The sequence below is a fragment of the Myxine glutinosa genome, unplaced genomic scaffold (assembly GCF_964187855.1).
Source record: "Myxine glutinosa unplaced genomic scaffold, kmMyxGlut1.1 SCAFFOLD_1896, whole genome shotgun sequence".
NCBI lineage: Eukaryota > Metazoa > Chordata > Myxini > Myxiniformes > Myxinidae > Myxine > Myxine glutinosa.
In genome coordinates, this window is record NW_027617991.1 from 53,496 (window position 1) to 73,917 (window position 20,422).

General features: G+C 42.8%; 1 protein-coding gene across 1 annotated transcript in view; it reads right to left on the minus strand.

Moving 5' to 3' along the window:
• LOC137420805 (A disintegrin and metalloproteinase with thrombospondin motifs 17) overlaps positions 1–19,427 on the minus strand; it is a gene marked incomplete at its 3' end in the record, with an annotated part of 54,741 nt that extends 35,314 nt beyond the window's left edge. The window contains exons 1-2 of the mRNA XM_078769273.1: positions 19,332–19,427; positions 4,407–4,547 (exon numbers count right to left, since the gene is read on the minus strand). Coding sequence (XP_078625399.1) covers positions 4,407–4,546 — 140 coding nt within the window. The remainder of the gene's footprint in view (positions 1–4,406; positions 4,548–19,331) is intronic.
• Between the last annotated feature and the right edge of the window lie 995 nt (positions 19,428–20,422).

Consider the following 20,422-nt stretch of genomic DNA (forward strand, 5'->3'; position numbering starts at 1 on the left):
GTCCATCAGCCACTGGAAGGCCTGGGCCGCGTTCTTAAGGCCGAACGGCATTCGGAGGAACTCGGAGGCCAAAAGGTGTAATTACAGCCATCTTCGGAACGTCGGCCGGCCGGACAGGTACCTGGTGGTAGCCCCGAATAAGGTCGACCTTGGAGAAGATCACCCGCCCCGCCAAACGGGCGGAAAAGTCCTGTATGTGTGGTATCGGGTACCGGTCGGGGGTGGTGGCGTCGTTGAGGCGGCGGTAATCGCTGCATGGTCGCCATCCGCCACCCGGTTTGGGCATGATGTGCAGGGGCGAGACCCACGCGCTATTCGAGCGTCGCACAATGCCCAATCACTCCAGCGCGTCGATTTCCACCTTCGCCACGGCGAGTTTGGCCGGGTCGAGGTGACGAGCCCTGGCGTAGACCGGTGGACCTGTGGTCGGGATGTGGTGTTCGACGCCGTGCTTGACGGCGACGGCCGAAAACGTCGGCTGCGTGAGGGCGGGAAACTCGGCGAGTAGGCGGGTGAAATCGTCCACGGCCGGGAGCGCCCAGGCTAGCTTGGTCGGAGCGGAGCCGCTCAATGAGCAAGCAAGCGAGCTGAAGGTCTCCGCGTTGATGAGCCGACGCCGTTTGACGTCGACCAAAAGCCCATGCGCGCAAAGAAAATCTGCACCCAGCAAGGCCATGGGCACGTTCGCCGTGATGAAGTCCCACCTGAAGCGCTGGCCCCCGAAGCAGAATGCGACGCTGCGCGAACCGAAGGTGCAGATGGAGGAGCCGTTTGCGGTGACCAAGGCGGGGCCGCACAGCGCGGCCTGTTTGTCCTGCACCGAGGCAGGTATCACGCTCAGCTGCGCACCGGTGTCACACAGAAAACGCCACCCGGACTCTGTGACAGTGATAAACAGAAGGCTGCCTGAATGGCCGACGCTCATGGCAGGCAGCGAGCGCCGGCCGGGTCGTTACCCGACCCGCCGAAAGTGCATGGGTGGGCGGCACGTTCTGGCCTTCTGCCCGAACCTGGCGTGGTAATAGCACATGGTCCGCTCTGGTGGAGGCTCCGGCGGTCGCGTCGGGTTCGGGCGTCGCAGCGGCCGTCAGTGGCGCGGACTCGGCCGGTGGTGTCCCCGGCGTTGCCTCGGTCGGCCCAGGGTTCCAGGTGACCGCTCCGATGTGTCGCCTGGCCGAGAAAAATTTATCGGCCTCCTTGGCCAGGGCGCGAGGGTCCGTGATGGGCGAGTTAGCCAAAGCTAACCGTACCTGCCCGGGTAGCCGCCGGAGGAACAGCTCGCGGAAGACGAAGTCCGGGCTGTGGTCACCGAGAAGAGCAAGCATGTGGTCCATGCGTTCAGATGGACGGGCCTCGCCCAGCTCCGGGAGGTCGAGTAGTTGTCGCGCGCGTTCGGTCTCCGTGAGTCCAAACGCACCGAGGAGTAGGCCTTTGAGCGCGCCGTATTTGTCGGCGTCCGGCGGGTGCTGTAGGAAGCTCAGGACCCGGGCAGCGGCGGAGGCGTTGAGCGCGGAGACCACGTGGTGGTAGCGCGTCGTGTCCTCCATAATTTTCCGCAGAGCGAAGAGAGAAGCCGCTTGAGCAAACCAAACGGCCGCGTGCGACTCCCAAAAGCCCGGGAGCTTCAAAGCTACAGCTGACTCCATCGCCGCCGTGTTCTTAGAAAGGGGTCACCAATTGTGGGAGCTGTGCTCGCACGAATAAGCCAGACAAAATGGACGATACAGGAACGAAGTTTCACCGAGCTATTTATTGTAGCTCAACACGAAAGAACTCAAAAGCACTAAATCAGCCCATCGAACGGGCGGCAATTTATAAGGCAAACTCAACACACAAAAAGCCACGCCTCTCAGGCAGGGCGTGGTATGCAAATAGGTAAGCCATGCCTCTCAACGGGGCGTGGTATGCAAGACAAGCGTTCGCCCGGAAAAGGCAAGTCTGGACATGCCCGGGCGAGTCCGGACAAGCGATCGCTCGCCGGTTGCGTCATCGGCCGGTGCAGGGTAATTGTGCCATGCTTCCGGTAACCGCTACAGTCTGTTTCTAAACGTTGTTGAAAAAGATGGATTGGTATTTTCGGTGTAGTTTATGTTATTGTCATTTTAAATTCCCGATCAAACAATCAACAACAACCATGGTCGATTGAATGCTTTGGTGTTGTTCAATATGTACACAAAGATATTGAGTTTGACATTGAGAGGGCAGTGGACATGTATGCAAGAAAACATCCCAGAAAGATGTTATTCATGAATCCCCTGTCTGATTTATAAATAGATTTCATCAGACAATCGCAGTGACATCACACATCAACTTGATTGTCCTCATGGTTACCTTCGCAAAAGCGGAAGGTTATGTTTTGATCGCTGTGTATTTATTTGTATGTCTGTGTGTGTGTGTGTGTGTGTATGTTATTCGCATAACTCAAAAAGTATTCAACCGAATTGCATGAAATTTGGTGGGATGATTGGTTATTATACGGGACACATTTGATTAGATTTTGGGAGCAATCGGGTCAAAGGTCAAGGTCAAGGTCACGAAAAGGTCAAAATCGTATTTTAGTACAGTACAGAACAGTAGCTGCGGCGAAGGTATGCGCTCTACCGAGTGCCCGTTCTAGTTATTAATGTTGCAGTTTAAATAGGAACAATTTATGTTTTGATCATTATGTCATTTGTTTCATTAAATGCAATGTCTACTTTTCATTGGTGTTGGCTTAGCAGTTAGGGTGCCGGCTTGGGATCTTAGGATCCTGGGTTTGAATCCCGGTCGATCGCTGAATTAACGCCAGGGGGGTTGACTCAGCCTGTCATCCTTCCCAGGTCGGCAAATTGAGTACCAGTTCACTGGTAATTCCCTGTGTGTCGCATGAGGCGACTAGCAGGGTTGGCGGCAGGAAGGGCATCCGGCCATAAAACATTGCTCCAAAAAGGGGGAACACGGTGACCGAACAACTGAGGCTCACCTCTGCTCTCGCAGGGAAAATGGCCTTAAAATGCCTGTTGTTGTTGTGTGTCTACTTTCCATTCAATTGGATTTTTATGACAAGACAGTAATTAAAATAAATGTGTTTTGAGCAAACCTTTTTTCATTAGAGAACTTATTTTTAAGTGTATTTGAGCGTTCTTTGTCTATATTTATAATAGTATTTAGAATTTATGACAAAAAAGCATCCATTAAAAATGTTGGTGAAATTTGTTGGTTTGCTTTGCTTGGTGAAATTTTTCAGTGTAATGTAAAGTTTTGTGCTCCCTCCCTCCCCTCCCTCCCCCAACCTAAAATCATGGACCCATGCCTGATTGGGGTAATTATGAGACAACTATTCTAACACTGATTAGGAACTACCTTTTTAATTAATTATTATTTAACCACTTTAACCTCGAAGTCTAAGGCCTAAGTCATTGTTGTCACAGTGTTTTATTACTCGTACATTTTATTAGGAAATGTAAAAAAAAGAAACCAGCTATTACACTGCTTTGAAACAAAGTTGACAAAGTCGAACTTGCTTATAAAACAGTGTCGCATAGTTTTGGTTTTATCTCTTCCACATTGATCCCAGGGGCCTGCTCTCATTTTAACGGTTTCCCAAAATAACGGACTATTTTATTGCACCAACAGAGTCCGTTGTGTGTGTGTGTGTGTGTGTGTGTGTGTGTGTGTGTGTGTGTGTGTGTGTGTGTGTGTGTGTGTGTGTGTGTGTGTGTGTGTGTGTGTGTGTGTGTGTGTGTGTGCGCGCATACGCGCGCGTGTGTGTGTGTGTACGTGCCTAAGAAGGGTTTAATGGGATGGTTGTCCCTGTGCTGCCCTACACCTGAAGCTGAGATTGAGAGACAAGTGAGACAAGACCCGAGGAAGTTTAATATTGATGAAGACAGCTTGTTCCATTTAGCTCAGGAAAGAGAACGAAATGCGAAGAAGAGTTCCATATCTGTACCAAGAAGAGAGTGGAGATGGACAGAGCAATCCGTGATGCTGCCATTCGTGCTGTTGTCGGACAATAACTGGCAGAAAGTGCTCACGCCAATTTCACAAGTGATACAGCAAGGATTCTTCTTCTTCAGAGGAAAAGATATTCCGAGACATAAATACCTGACAACTGACAAAGCCAAAGCCAACGAAACTAATAATTTTGTGGGAAACGCCAAATATGCCACTTTATGGCAGAAAAACAACATCCGTATATTGGCCATTTAAGGTTACACATTTGGCAGACCTTTTCCTTCTTATTGAGGGAACACATCAAAGCATGTTATAATAAGTATACATAAACACATACCTATTTCTTTGTTGGTTTGCTTGTATTTTCATCAGAATTCATCTAACATATAATTTGCCTTCCCGAGAATCTGCTGTATAACGGTGGGACCAGGCAATGTATGCCAGCACATGAACTTTGTTGCCAATCTCACCGGATGAAGTGCTGCAAGTCTAGGCGACTGCACGCCGACCAGCCGACTTGAGTATTATTCCTGCCGCTGATCCATTCACCAGCCATAATGTTTGGCCCCATTCCGCAGACCGAGTTGTCATTGTCATGACCCATGCCCATGCTGCTTTCACACACACACATGTTTTTCGTTAAAACTAGCACTGATGAAGACACTTTACTCTTGTAGAGTTTACATTCCAGGCAAAAAAAAACAAAAACTTAATGTTCATTCTTCATCACATCAATGACACATCAATTTGACTTTTAAGTGAGATACTGAGGGTCATGATAAGATAAATGCTAAGATCAGACACCTGGGAGAAATGAAGAGTCATTGAAGCTAACCAAACATTACAAATGTCCAACATTTAATGAGGAATGCATTCTTTTTTGAAACCCAGCACATCCTCACTGGTGAGAAGATGAGCTTTTTCTTGGCACTCATGCCATGTTTTTTGCCAGCAGGCATTAAATATCTCCAGCAGGCATATTCTTGGCACTGATCCTTTGGCTTGCCTCATTTCAGGCATTAAATATTACTGTATGTTCAAGAGTATGCAATTGCGTGATAGTATCATGTGAGGCCTGGCAGGTTCAACTGTCGTATGACACAATTTGTAATTTTCCAGAAAACTTTTAAAATGCAACATAATCTTCCTCCTCCTTCCTCACCACTTCCTCTCTGGGCTTGTATGCTCTGCTCTTGTTGTGCCTTGCCACCCCCATCTCCGACACCCCACTGCTCCCAGGTGCATGCAGTCTGCCAGGAACCTCCTTCTGGTGAGACTCTCAAGATCCAGAATCACTGCACACCTGCACTCATTCGTTCCTCTTTTTCCCCAACTGTTGTACCAACTTCTGCACTCTCTTCTATCTCATTCTTCCCTCCAGGGCTTCAGCACAGCTGTTCACCATCATCTCAGATCATCCCCCATCCAAAACCATGATATTTTCTTCCCTTGATCACCCTCCCCAAGCCCAACCATTTTAAAGTTTCCAGTTTTTCCTTCTTAAGAATTTGGACTGTATCCATCTCATTCCTCCCTGCACCCTTATTTATCCAAGTCTCCCTCTATTTTGTCCCTCATCCCTGCTCTTTCTAATGTTATTTTTGTTCTGTTATGTCCTGATCCATTCTATGTTCTAGTTCTTCCACGAACCTTCACATTGTATACAAAAAAACATTATTTCTACGTTAGACTTCTGAAACACAGTTACCTGGTAAAACATCTTTTGTTGCCGAATATTGGTTTCCTCGATGGGATTTTCATTGAAATATTAAGATACGTGAATCAACTCAATAAACATTTTCAAATAATGCAATTTATCGGTTTGTAGTGTATTTGTTATTGAGATCGCTTTGAGAGTCACTTAGGAAACATTAGGAATGATGTAAAAAGTCATGCAAAGTTTCAAAGCTTTTCAACTTAACCGTTCCCTAAATTTTACACTTCAATGGAATGCTGTGGAGAGATTTATAGCTTCCAATACAGTCTACCTTGGATGTATGGACCTTGTGTTGTAAGAGTTGTATTGAGCCTGCTGTAAATAAAGCAATGAGTACGAGTTAAAGCTCTGAATAAAGCAATTAAGCTCATTGTAGAAGGAAGAATGCTGATAGGACGTCCAAAAAAGACATGGATTAAAACTGTCAAAGATATGGAATGTTTGATTTTGCACAAAACCGACACAATAGATGGATCTGTACGCTGACCCTTCTCTACGTTATTCTGGAAATTAGACACTAACTAGGATATGTCCTTCAATCCACGAAAATCTCACAGTCACTCTATTGCTCCAGTTGGATCATCAAACGAAACCACCGACCTATTTCCTTGGTCATCTAACTGGAAGGGGTTTCGTGTGTGGAACTTATAGGCCTCAACATCAGTCATGACATGACCCTTCCTTGGCCAACAAGCAATGTTGTTCCTTCTGCTCTCTTAGTCCCTCAATCCACGAAAATCTCACAGTCACTCTATTGCTCCAGTTGGATCATCAAACGAAACCACCGACCTATTTCCTTGGTCATCTAACTGGAAGGGGTTTCGTGTGTGGAACTTATAGGCCTCAACATCAGTCATGACATGACCCTTCCTTGGCCAACAAGCAATGTTGTTCCTTCTGCTCTCTTAGTCCCTCAATCCCCCATACACAAGAAAAAAAACACTTAAAAATGAAAACAACAGAGGGATGGTACCTCATAAAAACAGCCGAACAAGCTAGGAATGACACCAGAATACGACGTCACAATTCTTTTATGGATTACCATCGGGGCATCTTTTGACATTTTACTTTTGTTGTTTGATTGTGATGGAATGGTCCAATGTTATCCTCTCATGATAATGTATCGCTCTTGGCGAATGGTTCTGTCCATTTAAGCCCTACCCCTCTCCCACATTCCTTGCTTGTTTTGGTTGAGTCCACATTTCCGTTCAATATATTTTCATAAAACGCCATATTATTATATATATATTTTAATTTTTTTGGGGGGGGGGGGTTACGCGCAATACGCCAGAGACACAGTGACTTCCTGCCGTTGGAATCAACCTAATCGCTTCAGCCATTATTGTGTTAGGTTGGGCAACAGTTTAACGTTGTTTGAGAGGGTAAGATAAAGAAGAGGAAGAAGTACAATGTCGCGATTTAGCGAGCCTCCGATGTGGTACTTAACGATGTATTCTGACATCTTTTAAAGTCTTGGTGGTTCAGAAAACGCTTGAGAATAAAAAGTAGGCTTTTATGAAGCTTATTTATCCTTACTCTATATTATCTCCTCAGCATATCACTTTGTGCGTTTTGATGTGGCGGCCATGTTTTTTTCCATGTTCATCCCTCTATATGGAGTACTACCGTACTGCATGATACTCTGAGATTCAGGCATTCTTCCAGTAACGGTATCCTGGTTAAACCTCCAAACTCCAGGCTGACTACACACCTCAACACTTTTATATTTCATTTATGGAACCCCTTTCTAGAGACTGTCCTGTCTTACCCTTCCCTCCGTGGGTTCAAAGAAGGAGTGCATCACCATTCCTTGTCATCCCCAATTCTGTCCCATGAGCTTTATTACCTCATTAACTCACCTAACCATCTTACTTGCTCGTTTTGGTGTTTCCACCTATCCTCCCTTTCTTCTTATCCTGTTCTTCATTCGTTCTAATATTTTTTTAAACCACACCTTATTGTTGGGTTTTCCACAGGAGATAGATTGGCTCAAGTCTTTCATAAACCGGCTGGTCAGACCCGACGTACGACTTGAGTTGGCCAGTCCTAAAAATATTTTCCACATTTATGTCCTGCCTCACCAATCAGATCCTTACATTTGTGGGCAGAAATTTAGAATTTGGCCATGGTCTCATCGATAACTAATTCTTCACTAAAGACACAATGAGCTATTTAACATCTATGAAATGATGCTACCTTAACACTCCATCTGAGAGATAACGCACTTTACGATGGAATGCCCTACCTGCAAAGAACAAATCTGACAGCTTAGAGTTGGGCTCAAATTAACCGGGACTAGATAATCATATCACTGATATCCCACAAAGCTTCACGAGGTCCCTATGAAGCACATGAAAGCACATTTGATCAGGCTAATGTTCACAATGCTCAAGACAGAATAAAATATTATTACACATCAAAACCATCTCCCTCATGTGGTTTAGTTTATGTCAGAAAAGTGATTAAATGGGTATAACTTATGTTAATGTAAACACACAAGCAGTGGCAAAACGAGTACAGAAACTAATGAAAATGTGGTCCAATATGATATTGCAATTAAAACCCACCTAGAGGCGACATCCTCAAATATTGATATATAAGCTGTATACATTTTTTGTAAAAGGAACAATTTTCTGCGAGCATGTTAGGGTTAGGGTTATTAGGGTTAGGGTTTCTTAACCAACTTGAGAAACAAGAACGACACTCGGTATAGAGCATACCTCCCCCAGGCTGGACAGTTTACGTTTTGAATCCCACTGATAGGCCGAATCTGCATCTGGACCTTAACCAAAATCGATTTGGCTTGTTCTTGTCGCCTAACCAACTCGTCCACCAAGTTTTGCTTGAATCCGTCAACAACTTTTTGAAATATCATGGCTATGATAATTATGTGATTTATAAAGTGATTCTTTATAATTGAGAAATAAGGCCAAAAACGATGTACTGTTTATCATTTTTTGCCTAATCTCTTGTTCATGAAGAATCGCTTTAGAAATGAAAAAAAAAATTCTCGCATCCAGATCTTCACCAAAATCTAATGAATTCGTACTTGTCATACACCCAACCTGTCCATCAAGTTTCGACCATATCCGCCCATAACTTTTTGAGATATCGTGCTATGTATCATTTTTGTAAAAGGAACAATTTTCTGCGAGCATGTTAGGGTTAGGGTTATGGTTATTAGGGTTAGGGTTTCTTAACCAACTTGAGAAACTAGAACGACACTCGGTATAGAGCATACCTCCCCCAGGCTGGACAGTTTATGTTTTGAATCCCACTGATAGGCCGAATCTGCATATGGACCTTCACCAAAATCGATTTGGCTTGTTCTTGTCGCCTAACCAACTCGTCCACCAAGTTTTGTTTGAATCCGTCAACAACTTTTTGAAATATCATGGCTATGATAATTATGTGATTTATAAAGTGATTCTTTATAATTGAGAAATAAGGCCAAAAACGATGTACTGTTTATCATTTTTTGCCTAATCTCTTGTTCATGAAGAATCGCTTTAGAAATGAAAAAAAAAGTTCTCGCATCCAGATCTTCACCAAAATCTAATGAATTCGTACTTGTCATACACCCAACCTGTCCATCAAGTTTCGACCATATCCGCCCATAACTTTTTGAGATATCGTGCTATGTATCATTTTTGGTTCCGTCTCTCAATGGTTAAACACTTGTAAATCAGTAGTATCCAGATCTGGATCTGAATCTTCACGAAAATAGAAAACAATTGGCCTCATCACACACACCAAACCTGTCCACCAGGTTTCTTCCGAATCCGTTCACAAGTCTTTGAGATATTGTGCTTTATATCGTTTTTGGCCCAATCAGATCTCAATGGTGAAGAATCACTTTAAAAAATTGTAGCATCCGGATCCTGATCTTCACCAAAATCAAACCAATTAGTCCGCATCACACACCCAAACTGTCCTCCAAATTTTTTCTGAATCCGTCCACAACTTTTTGAGATATCCTGATCACAGACAAACAGACAGGGGTGAAAACCTAACTTCCATCCACCTTCGGTAGTCGAGGTAAATAATAATAAATAAATATAATAATATAATGATAAAATAATAAATAAAATTAATAATAATAAATTTAAATAAATAAAATAATAATAATAAATATTTTAATGGAAATGGTGATTTTGTGTAAATAGTTAAATGACTTAGAGTATTACTTTTGTTATGAAAATGAAACAAAGAATGTATGGATTGTTATGTTGGAGGGGGTATGTATACAGAAATGTATGAGGTAGATGAGTTAGGTAGCCCGTGTGTCCGAGTAGACTAGAATATTTTTCTGTAAGTCAGGGACCCATTAGAAGAAGTTGGCCTGTGCTTATATATGTCGTGAAAGACGACAGAGCTAACATAAACATTCGGTCGGAAAGCATTATTCGTTTTGTCCTCTCTGAAAACGAGGCAAGATGCTAGGTGGGGTGGTACCAGAGAGTACTTTCGATGACGACAACATGCTTGCATAGACCCTGGAAGCAGTGAGTGCTCCCTTATTGACCAGTCCCAGATGGTGAACAAATGTCCTTCAGGTGCAGGGTGGAGGGATGGTGATAAAGGGAAATGCCCCAAAGGGGTGGGAATGGAGTTGAGCTGGTCCATTGTGGAGGATGGAGTCCCATTTGTGCAGGGCCGCGAGCTGAGCCTTGCAGACGTGCTCTTGGACTTTGTAGCTCTCTTGAACTCCCAGTTTAGGTTTCACCTTCTCCGCACTCCATGTATGGCTGCCCCATAATCTCTTGCCACTTTGCTTTCACTTCTCTCTTTGCTCATGGGACACTTCACCTCCCTGCTAGTCCCCCCAGCTGCTCATTGGACTGTGATGTTTGCTGGTCTATGCCGTGGCCTGGAGATATGTTTGTGGTGGAGCAAATTACAATACTCGGTACTAGTTTCCTTTTCAAAGACTACACTTGCCCCCCCCCCCCCCCCCCCACCCGTACCCTGCCCCATCGTGTGTTAAATAAGCTCATGGTCGTTTTAGGTATTTTGCCCTGTATTAAGTGCTTTTCATTTTCATTATACCGGATGTGCTTTTATTTATTTGCTTGTGCTTGTATTAGTGTCTGTCCATCTATTGTCTCAAGATTCTCCGTTTTCAACATCCCATGCCTTCTTTAAATAAATATGTTATTCAGAAGAACACGTTTCATGTGATGGCGCACCATAGCAGACCTCCTGCATGAGAAACCATTTTGGCGTGGTTTTTGGTAAGTCCCTGGAGGAGGTAAATATTGTAACTTTTAAAATATCGGTGGAATAAGCAATTCGAACAGGATTGTTTCCGCACCCGTGATCTCTTTTTGCCCTCATAAAGCATACCTAACCAAACGCTATTACTTTCAAGTTTACTCTGTTTCCTCCGTTCTTCTCTCTCCTCTTTTCCTGTTTGTTCATTCTCTTGCTTGTTGCATCAAAATGTGATCCCACTGTTTGCAAAATTTCAATCCTAATTTGTTTGCATTCACAAGTACGTCAACAGCATGAAATCTTAAAGGTGCTGAGGATATACCGAATAATGATATAAAACTAAGGATCCAAAAGTATTACTAAAAGGAAACTTTTGTTGGAATAATTTGCTTAATATAAAATAATTGATTGTGAAGTTATATAAGAGTTTTATATTTGGCTTATTCTACGACACCCACTCCATCGACCTATTCCAAGAACCCAATTCTGCATAACTTCTGAGATGTTGTTAGATTGAGTACATTTATGCTACTTTAATGTATATGTACTCTACATTTATTCTGCCAATTTCAAGTAGTGACCCCTAAACTTTGTGATAGATTAGTTTAATAGTACATGCAGTGTTCTCCATAATTTATCAAGCAGCAGTAAGAATCTAACAAAGTATGCGCCAATGTAATGTATGTATCACCATCATTCATTATTTGCTGAGATGGTTCTTTTCGCTTGTGATTTTTATTACATGTCATTAATTTTGAAATAGAGTAAACCCTCACAGACACGAGATAAATTATGTGTGGAGAAGGAGACATGAGTTATATTTGGCTTTGCAAAAGATCTACCTGCACTGAAAAGTGTAAAACATAATGAATAATTTGATCCTTTTTTAACAATTGCAAACCTTTGAATCGAGAAAAAATGCGCAAGGAATAGCTATAGATAGACATAACCTTGAAATGAAAAATCACTCATAGAGCGACACTTGGAAAAAGAGAACACAGTAGAATGGCACAGGCACTTAGTAGAGTATTCTTTTGACCTCAAATAATAATTGGTGGTTGAATTCAGTAAGCTGATATGAAAATCCTATTCAAATTTCAAGTCAATCGGATGAAAATTGAGGATTTTAGAAATTTGAAAAGTTTGTTTACCTATGGCCTATGTTGACCTTTCATTTTGGCCTATGTTGACCTCAAAAATAGTTGGTGGTTGATTTCTGTAATCTGAAATGAAAATCCTATTCAAATTTCAAGTCAATCGGATGAAAATTAAGGATTTTAGAAATCTGTAAAAAAAAAAAGTGGTTGACCTTTGGCCTATGTTTACCTTTTGGCCTAGGCTGATCTGAAAAATAGTTGGTGGTTGAATTCAGTTCGCTGATATGTAAATCCCATTCAAATTTCAAGTCAATCGGATGAAAATTGAGGATTTTAGAAACTTTAAAAAAGTGGTTGACCTTTGGCCTATGTCGACCTTTTGACCTCAAAAATAAATAAGATTCTGTTGGACCACCAACTACCATTTGGTGCAATTTCGTGAAAATCAGTTTAAAATTGTGACTTGTCGGCAAGTATAAGTGAGCAGACAGACAAACACACAAACCGGAGTGATCAACATACTTGTCAAAAAATTCCTTTTTGCCAAGTAATAAAATATATGTGTACAAAGTGCATATCTCAAAGGTGAAAAACGATTCAAAGCAATACTACATTATAAATTAAGAAAGAGTGAAGGATGTTGGTTGAATATCATGGATAAATATTGCTTTCAATATGGTAGTGGTACGGAGAAATAAAACAAATTTTAATAAAGCTCCTGAACCAAACAATGAGGCAATAATCTATAAGGGTGAAAAAGGAACCAAACTTAATCAAGAAGAGCAAATGAGGGAAACGAGCTTTTTGGTAATAGATAGTTTTATGGTTAAAAGAAAAATGAATCAAATGTATTGAGGTTTCATGTCCTCCAAGAACCTTTTCGTTGAGTAAGAACAAAGGATGGCATTGTTTAATCGAGAAAGGGCCGAGTATATTAAATCAAAGCCCATGCTTGCTCTTTTACACACAGCATGCCAGCCAATACAAAAACTCTAATGGGTGTTGAAAGACTTAGCGATGAACAGCAATTCCTCATGGGAAACTTTAGAGGCAAGCAGCCATATGCATGGGACGTGCTCACTGCCCGCCGTGACATTTCCTCCATAATCTTTCAATAACCTGAGAAATCAAACTCAACAACAACCAACAACAAAAAACAACTTTAAAGAAGTTGCAGAATCTGGAAATTCTTCTTCTTTTTAAAAAAAATAATGAATCATGAATCCTCGGTCTTATGTCATTTTTATCGTTCTTTTCCAACAATCGTTTCCACATGTGGTTTATGATAGTAATTGATGTCTTATGTGTATATTGTGGGTTTCACACTGTTAGAAACCCTTTTAAGGTGCTAATGGAAAAATTCTGAGAACTCACTTAACTCTGACCAGAGTTTTTCTGAATATGCCCCTTGACTAAACACATAAAATATCGAAGGCTTATAAAAGGCAGTTTCACAAATTACCAAAGTTGAGAAACAAAGACAACAAACGATGTATGTTCTAAAAGCAGCAATTAATAGCACATAAATATAAATTTGCTGTTGTGACTTGCACTTTAAAATTTCCTGAGGATTGTATACTCAAAACGATTTTAAAAAACACATCATTTTCTATGGCTTGATGAATAGCAACTTGAAGTCGAAGCAGAAGTTCTTATTTCACCAATCTGATGACATTATTTCATGGAAACTAATTGTTCCACTTGAACTTAAGTGCATGAAAGTTCTCAAGACCCACTTAAAGCACACATGAAGATTTATTAAAAGTAAACATAATTTTCCTATTTGTTTATCTCATAACTAATACAACAGTTACTGATGTTTTTGTCTGTGGAGTATTTTTTGTAATGATAAAAAATGAGGTCGGACCGTCTGTGGGCAGGTCCAAGCCTATGCTAGTGAGCGAGGCTTTGCCCATTGAAGTGTGTGAGCTGGTGTCTGTGGCAGTCGTGCTTGGTCTCGGGGTGTTTGGGACAGACCCTGTTAGGATTGATTCTGCACCTAGGGTCGCTGACTTGCCGTGCTGACGGGGTGCGTGCTCGAGACCACAGTGCAGGGTTTAAAAGACAGTAGGGGACTTAGAAAGACGCAGGCCATTGTGGAAAAATTGTCAGGATGAGACCCGATTGGGAATGAATTGTTTTTATGCTTCTAATGCAAAAGTAGGAGTTGTGAGTCATGAGCAGCTGGCGGCATGTAACAATGGAGGCAGGTAGAAAGAGCGGGAGCCTCAAGGCCAGCAGCGGCTGCAGGGAGAGGCAGAAAGGCTCGGTCTTCATGTGGCCATAGCGTGCAGTAGCATTTGGACAAAAAGGCCCACATTGAAAAAAATATTTTAAAGTAGCCTTGGTGAGAGTTGGTCCCGGGCTGCAGAATTCGGACAATGGGGGGGGGGGGGGTGGTGGAGCGAGGGCGGGCAGAGATGTGGGAGGGATTAATGGGGTCGGCCTCATGGGAAGTTGTCCCCCTGAGAGTTTGAGTTTCGTCAAGCAGCTGCGGAGCTTAACTTGCAGAAATTGAATGTGGGATCTGACCACGAGGTGTGTAGCCCAACCCAGGCCCCACAGGGAACCAGGTGTAGTGAGTCATCCCCCGTCCATTGGGGAGCCATCCGAGCGAGTCTCGGGCCTGTGGGTTGGCCGGACCCCACAGGAGGCCAAGACCTCTGGGGGTCCAAAATGGTTCTCCCTGGGTGCTTGTCATCATGCATCATGAGGACAACTAGAGGGAGGTGTTGCAGGTCATGCTATGGTGGCGGCACCACAGAGGGCCTGAGGAAGTGACAGTCGGGCATGTGGCCTAGCAGCCTCTCCCTGGGGCTCTGTGACAGCCAACATGAGGAGACTTGTGATGCTGGGCTGGGCTATATATAGACACGGGCCAAACCGCATGCATGGACCGGGTGAGAGTACAGCCTACGACACAAACACCGGAGCATCTGTGGAAAGTTAGAGTGATTAGGAAAGGCCCAGTGAAGCCCTGTATGGCCTTCCAAATATATTCTGCTGTGATTAATGGCCTCTCAGTTTGGGAAGAGTGTCATAAGTTTTAATTACCATGGGTTACATTTGATGATTGGCTGCAGCAGGCGCTGCTGGTATTGAACGGGCTCTCCAAGTAGTAGTTGGAATTGTTGTACTAAAGTTACCTTTCTCCAGTCACGACTCCCCATGCCTTGCTTTTGGAGGTAGGCAGGTGAGTTGGGGAATTTGTATGGGTGACGGGCAAGTGTGGCCATTAAGGGCCGGTATGTGGATCGGGTGGATTAAGGGTTTCAAAAAGGGCTTTGGTGACATCTTGGTGATTGTGACAGGTATTGACAGTTTGATATATGTATACCGGTGGTAAAAGTTGGAGCAGGCCATGGCAAGTAGGTGCCACGGTAGCTTGTATTACAGGTGATGAAGAATTTTATGGCAACGGGGGGAGGGAGTGACGTCTGGGGTTTTGTGGTTTGTGGGTGGAGAAGGTGTGCTTGTCCACTGTGATACAAACTCAAGAAGAGGGGGAGCTGGAGGGCCCCTCCCTAATGTGCCTTGTCCGTGACAGCCAGGGGTATCTGGAATTTGGGGACCAATTGGAGGAGGGTCTAGTATGGGCGACCAGTGGGCAAGAAACCCTTAGTGATTCTCGGAGGCCTGGAGTGCCAGTTCTAAGAGACCCCCTCCAGTGTGGCGTACAGCGAAGGAGCTGTTTGGCTGTCAGGGGGCCAGAAAGTTTGAATGTGGGGGGGGGGAGCAAGGATGTGAAGAAAACGCCCAAGCTGGACTTGTTTTGGACTGCGGGCACCACAGCCTGAAGCGCTCCCATCTTGCTTGTGCAGGACCTCCCTGTTGCTGAGTTTCGGGCCACACTTGCAGTATTGACTGATTAAGCCATGGCCTGGCTCATGATGGAAATTTTTATGGTTTATTATGATTGTTATTAATGAATGTTCCGCTCAGTTCGGTGTAACCTGATATGTGTATTGTGTATGGAAGGTAGATCACTTGTGAAATTGTCTAGGTAGTTTCAAAATTGGCAAACCATGCTGACACATTGCCTCTTCCCTGCTCATCAACAATTAGGAGGTTTGCAGTCAGGAACATTACATTTAACTAAAGAAGCACACTAACCGTATGACATGACGCTGACATCATGTGCCTAAATTATACTCAGTCTGCAAAATCTCAGTCTGTAAAGACTTGAGTACCATACAGATGCCTCCTAGTTTGGAGGTGATGTGTTGGTATACTTTTGGCAGGGTTGGCAGGGGGAGGCCTGGCTCAAGTCTTTCATGTACCGGCTAGATAGGCCTGACTTTCGACTAAGGTTTGGGGTAGGAATTTGGAATTTGTTCAGGGTGCCAGTGATAGCTCTCTTCCTCTTCACGAAGGACACCATGGGATCTTTAACGTCCACTACCTAATTCCAGCCTGTTTAACATCCATCCAAGAGACGACACACTCTGATAAATCGCCCTGCCTGTGAAACACCGGGATGACAGTTTGTAGCTGGGTCGGGATTCAAACCCAGGCTGGACAGCTTAAAGGCGAGTGTGATCGATGGGATTTATCTATGCTCTATCCTTTAAATGCTGAGCATCAAGCAAGGAAACAGCACATACCATTTGAAGGTATTTAGTATGGCTCAGCCAGGGTCGATCTCGCAGACTCACAGCGGACACTTACAAGTATAACAGAGCAAATTTTCCACTACAGTAAAGGGTTTTGAAGACTTTTCAGCTACCAACAATAAATGTTACAGAATCCATTGGACAGGTTTTTTTTTTTTTCTTCCCTTTAAACTTATGGGGGCGATAAAACAGAAAAATGCAGCAACGTGTGTAATTACCCTGTTTCACCTCGAAACATTCCCATGTGCTTTGCAGTGCAATAAAGGGCTGCAGGGCAGGGCCTATAGTAGGTTCCTTATGCAAATGTGGAGCAGAGCATTTATTCAGAGGAAGTGAAAGGAAGAAAAGTGCACAGTATTATAAATCATGAATCATCCCACGTGTCAATGTAAAAGTAACTGCATTTTATTTTATTTGTTTGAACCATATTTACTCCCGAACCACTGGACAGAATGAGTTGAAAACTGGTGGTTGTGTGGTGTGTTTTAGGGGTTAACATATATCATATCCCTAGGGGATCAGGGTGGGGAGAAGACCCCAATTCTCTCTATTTATATAATTATGTATGGCATAACATGCCGCTCTAGTGGGAGGGAGGGGGGGTCTGTTACAATTAGTCATCCTAAATATTCCAATTCCAGGGGAATTAACCCATTTGTAATAGGCTATGAGCCAAGGGGGTTGGTCGGTACCATACAGATGGAGTAAGGCTCATTGTGATTTTTAGCAAGATATATGTCCCAAGATATGAAAAAAAAGTGATAGCAGTGTATAACTCTCGGCCATCTCTGTGTTATCACCCGAAATATTATTATACGCCTGCTTCGCTTCGCCAAAAAATGTGATATTTGCTAAAATTGGAATAAATATATGTTTTTAAGGACCACAGAGTGCCAATAATTTGCATACTGGATGCCAACTAATATAGTAATAGAAAATAGAACATTTGTGGGGGTTATTTATCAAAATATTGATATAATGACAAAAAATATGTTAAATTTAGTGAAAAAGTGGTCGAAGAACCACCATATTACAAAGTAATGATATATTCCAATGCAGTGGTTCCTTGCGAAGATTTTGAGGGGTCAAATGTTACTCTGGGAGTTTTCATTTTTGAAATATTGACAAAAATGTACAATGTGAATTCTGAACTCGAAGCGATTTCGACCACTTTTTCACTAAATTTAACATTTTTTGTCATTATATCAAAACTTTGATAAATAACCCCCACAAATGTTCTATATTTCTATTACTATATTAGTTGGCATCCAGTATGCAAATTATTGGCACTCTGTGGTCCTTAAAAACATATTTATTCCAATTTTAGCAAATATCACATTTTTTGGCGAAGCGAAGCGGGCGTATAATAATATTTCGGGTGATAACACAGAGATGGCCGAGAGTTATACACTGCTATCACTTTTTTTTTCCATATCTAGGGACATATATCTTGCTAAAAATCACAATGAGCCTTACTCCATCTGTATGGTACCGACCGGTCAATTTGGGGGGTCTGGCTCATAGCCTACACTCTGTGGTCCTTAAAAACATATTTATTCCAATTTTAGCAAATATCACATTTTTTGGCGAAGCGAAGCGGGCGTATAATAATATTTCGGGTGATAACACAGAGATGGCCGAGAGTTATACACTGCTATCACTTTTTTTCATATCTAGGGACATATATCTTGCTAAAAATCACAATGAGCCTTACTCCATCTGTATGGTACCGACCGGTCAATTTGGGGGGTCTGGCTCATAGCCTATAACTCTGGGGGAATTAGCCCATCTGCAAGGGTGGGTTCTTCACTAGTTAGTATAATTGAATGGGAAATATTCAAGAGGCGGTCAGCAAGAGTGTGCACACAAGTCGATGAGCTCCATCCCACCTTCGCCCAATCCCCACACACCCCCAAAAATATTGCTTCAGCATGTGGCTGTAAGTTACATCCCTAGCACTGGGATAGAAGAGCAAGCACCAGGATATATTGAAACAGTAAACTGTGAAATGAGCTTTACACAAGATTACGTTTACTTCAATCCATGGAAGCACGTCTCTTTTCTGTCTCATTTTTTTTCTCCCCCTTATTACCTCCGCCATCGAAGGTGGATGCAGGTTATGTTTTCCTCGCCGTTTGTCTGTCTGTCTGTCTGTGAGCGGGATATCTCAAAGTTATGGACGGATGCTGACAAAACTTGGTGGACATGTTGGGTGTGTCAAAAGGGCAAATTGATTCGATTTTAGTGAAGATCCGAATCTGGATCAGGATGTCAGAGTTTAAAAAAATCTTTAAGTGGTTCTTCACCATTGAGAGACAAGGCCAAAAATGATAAAAAGCATGATATGTCAAAAAATTATGGACCAATTCGGACAAAATTTCGTGGATGAGTTGGGTATGTGACAAGAAAATGCCAATTTGAGAGAGATTCATGATCCGGCCTATCAGTGGGCTACAAAATGTAAACAGTTCAGCCTGGTGAAGGTATGTGTGCTATACCAAGCGCAGTTCGGGTTACGTGCTGTTATACATGTCTGCATCATTTTCAATACTACCCACCAACCTACTGTTGGTATCTAACCCCTCTATGCTGTGTTGCTTCACACTTAAACAATCCTCAACAATATTTAGAATAAATGAAGACTAATATTTTCACAACAAAGCTGAGACAAAAGGAGATACGAGACAGCCAAAGGAGAAAGCCAATTAGTCGTGATCCCATTTAGTGTCGTCCAAAGGAGGGAGGAATGCATACTTGTGCCCCAGCTCATGGGCGATAGTGAAGGCCAGGTCACGCCCACGTGCCTCGCTCAGCACACATTTCCTCCATCGGCTGCACAGGCCACCGAGGTAGGCGATTCCTGACCCCAAGGGAGGGTGAGACAAAGTACAGAGAATTTTAAAGCTTTCACACTATGCATGCTCATTCAGTCTACAGATGGAGGCAAAAAGTAATGCAGTGTTTGGTCACATTAACTTCTTTTTCATTTGAACAAATTGCTGAAATGACATTTAATCTAAACACATATCATGATGGTAAAAGTTTGTTTCATAATTGATTTAAGTTGATGAGACGAACCTGTTTCGCGTTACCCACTTGGCAAGGTCATTGTAATGGGTAAGAAAGCCATAACCTGAATTAACTTTTTGTGTCATACTTGTGACGTCCATTTAAACAACTTATCGGTTGTTATCACTTGGAGGTCAGACGAATTATAATGAAGCAAAACACAAGGAAATAATAAGAAAGAGCAATCGGATATTGCAAACCCTCGCCAGGATGTATTTTCAGTGTTTTTTAAGGCTTTTGTGTTAAAACAAATATGGCAGCCGAACCACGTGACCGATGACGTCATCATTTTTTTTTCTAAACTAATTTATTCCTCGATAATGCTCAATAAATTTCATCTTGATCGGATGAAGTTTTGTACTTGTCGAATTATGACGTCATAATGGAGGCACCTATGACATCATTAACATATTTTATTCCCCCATGGAGAGTTATTTACAATGAGCCACATCTCAATTTTATCTATTCAGCACTTTCGGAGATATAGAGGTGCAAAGTTTTTCGGTTTTTCCAAGATGGCGGCCAAACCACGTGACGATGACGTCATGATTATCATTAAAAAATTATACAGGTGGAGTTGCACCTATTGTGAAAATTTACTGTCAATCGGACCAACGGTTGCAGAGAAAATCATATTTATTCTGTGCGGACAAACAAACAAACAGACAAACGTACACAAATGCAATACCCTCTCCTCTGGCAAGGGTAATAAGTATACAACAACAACAACATGCATTTTAAGGCCATTTTCCCTGCTAGAGCGGGGGTTAGCCTTG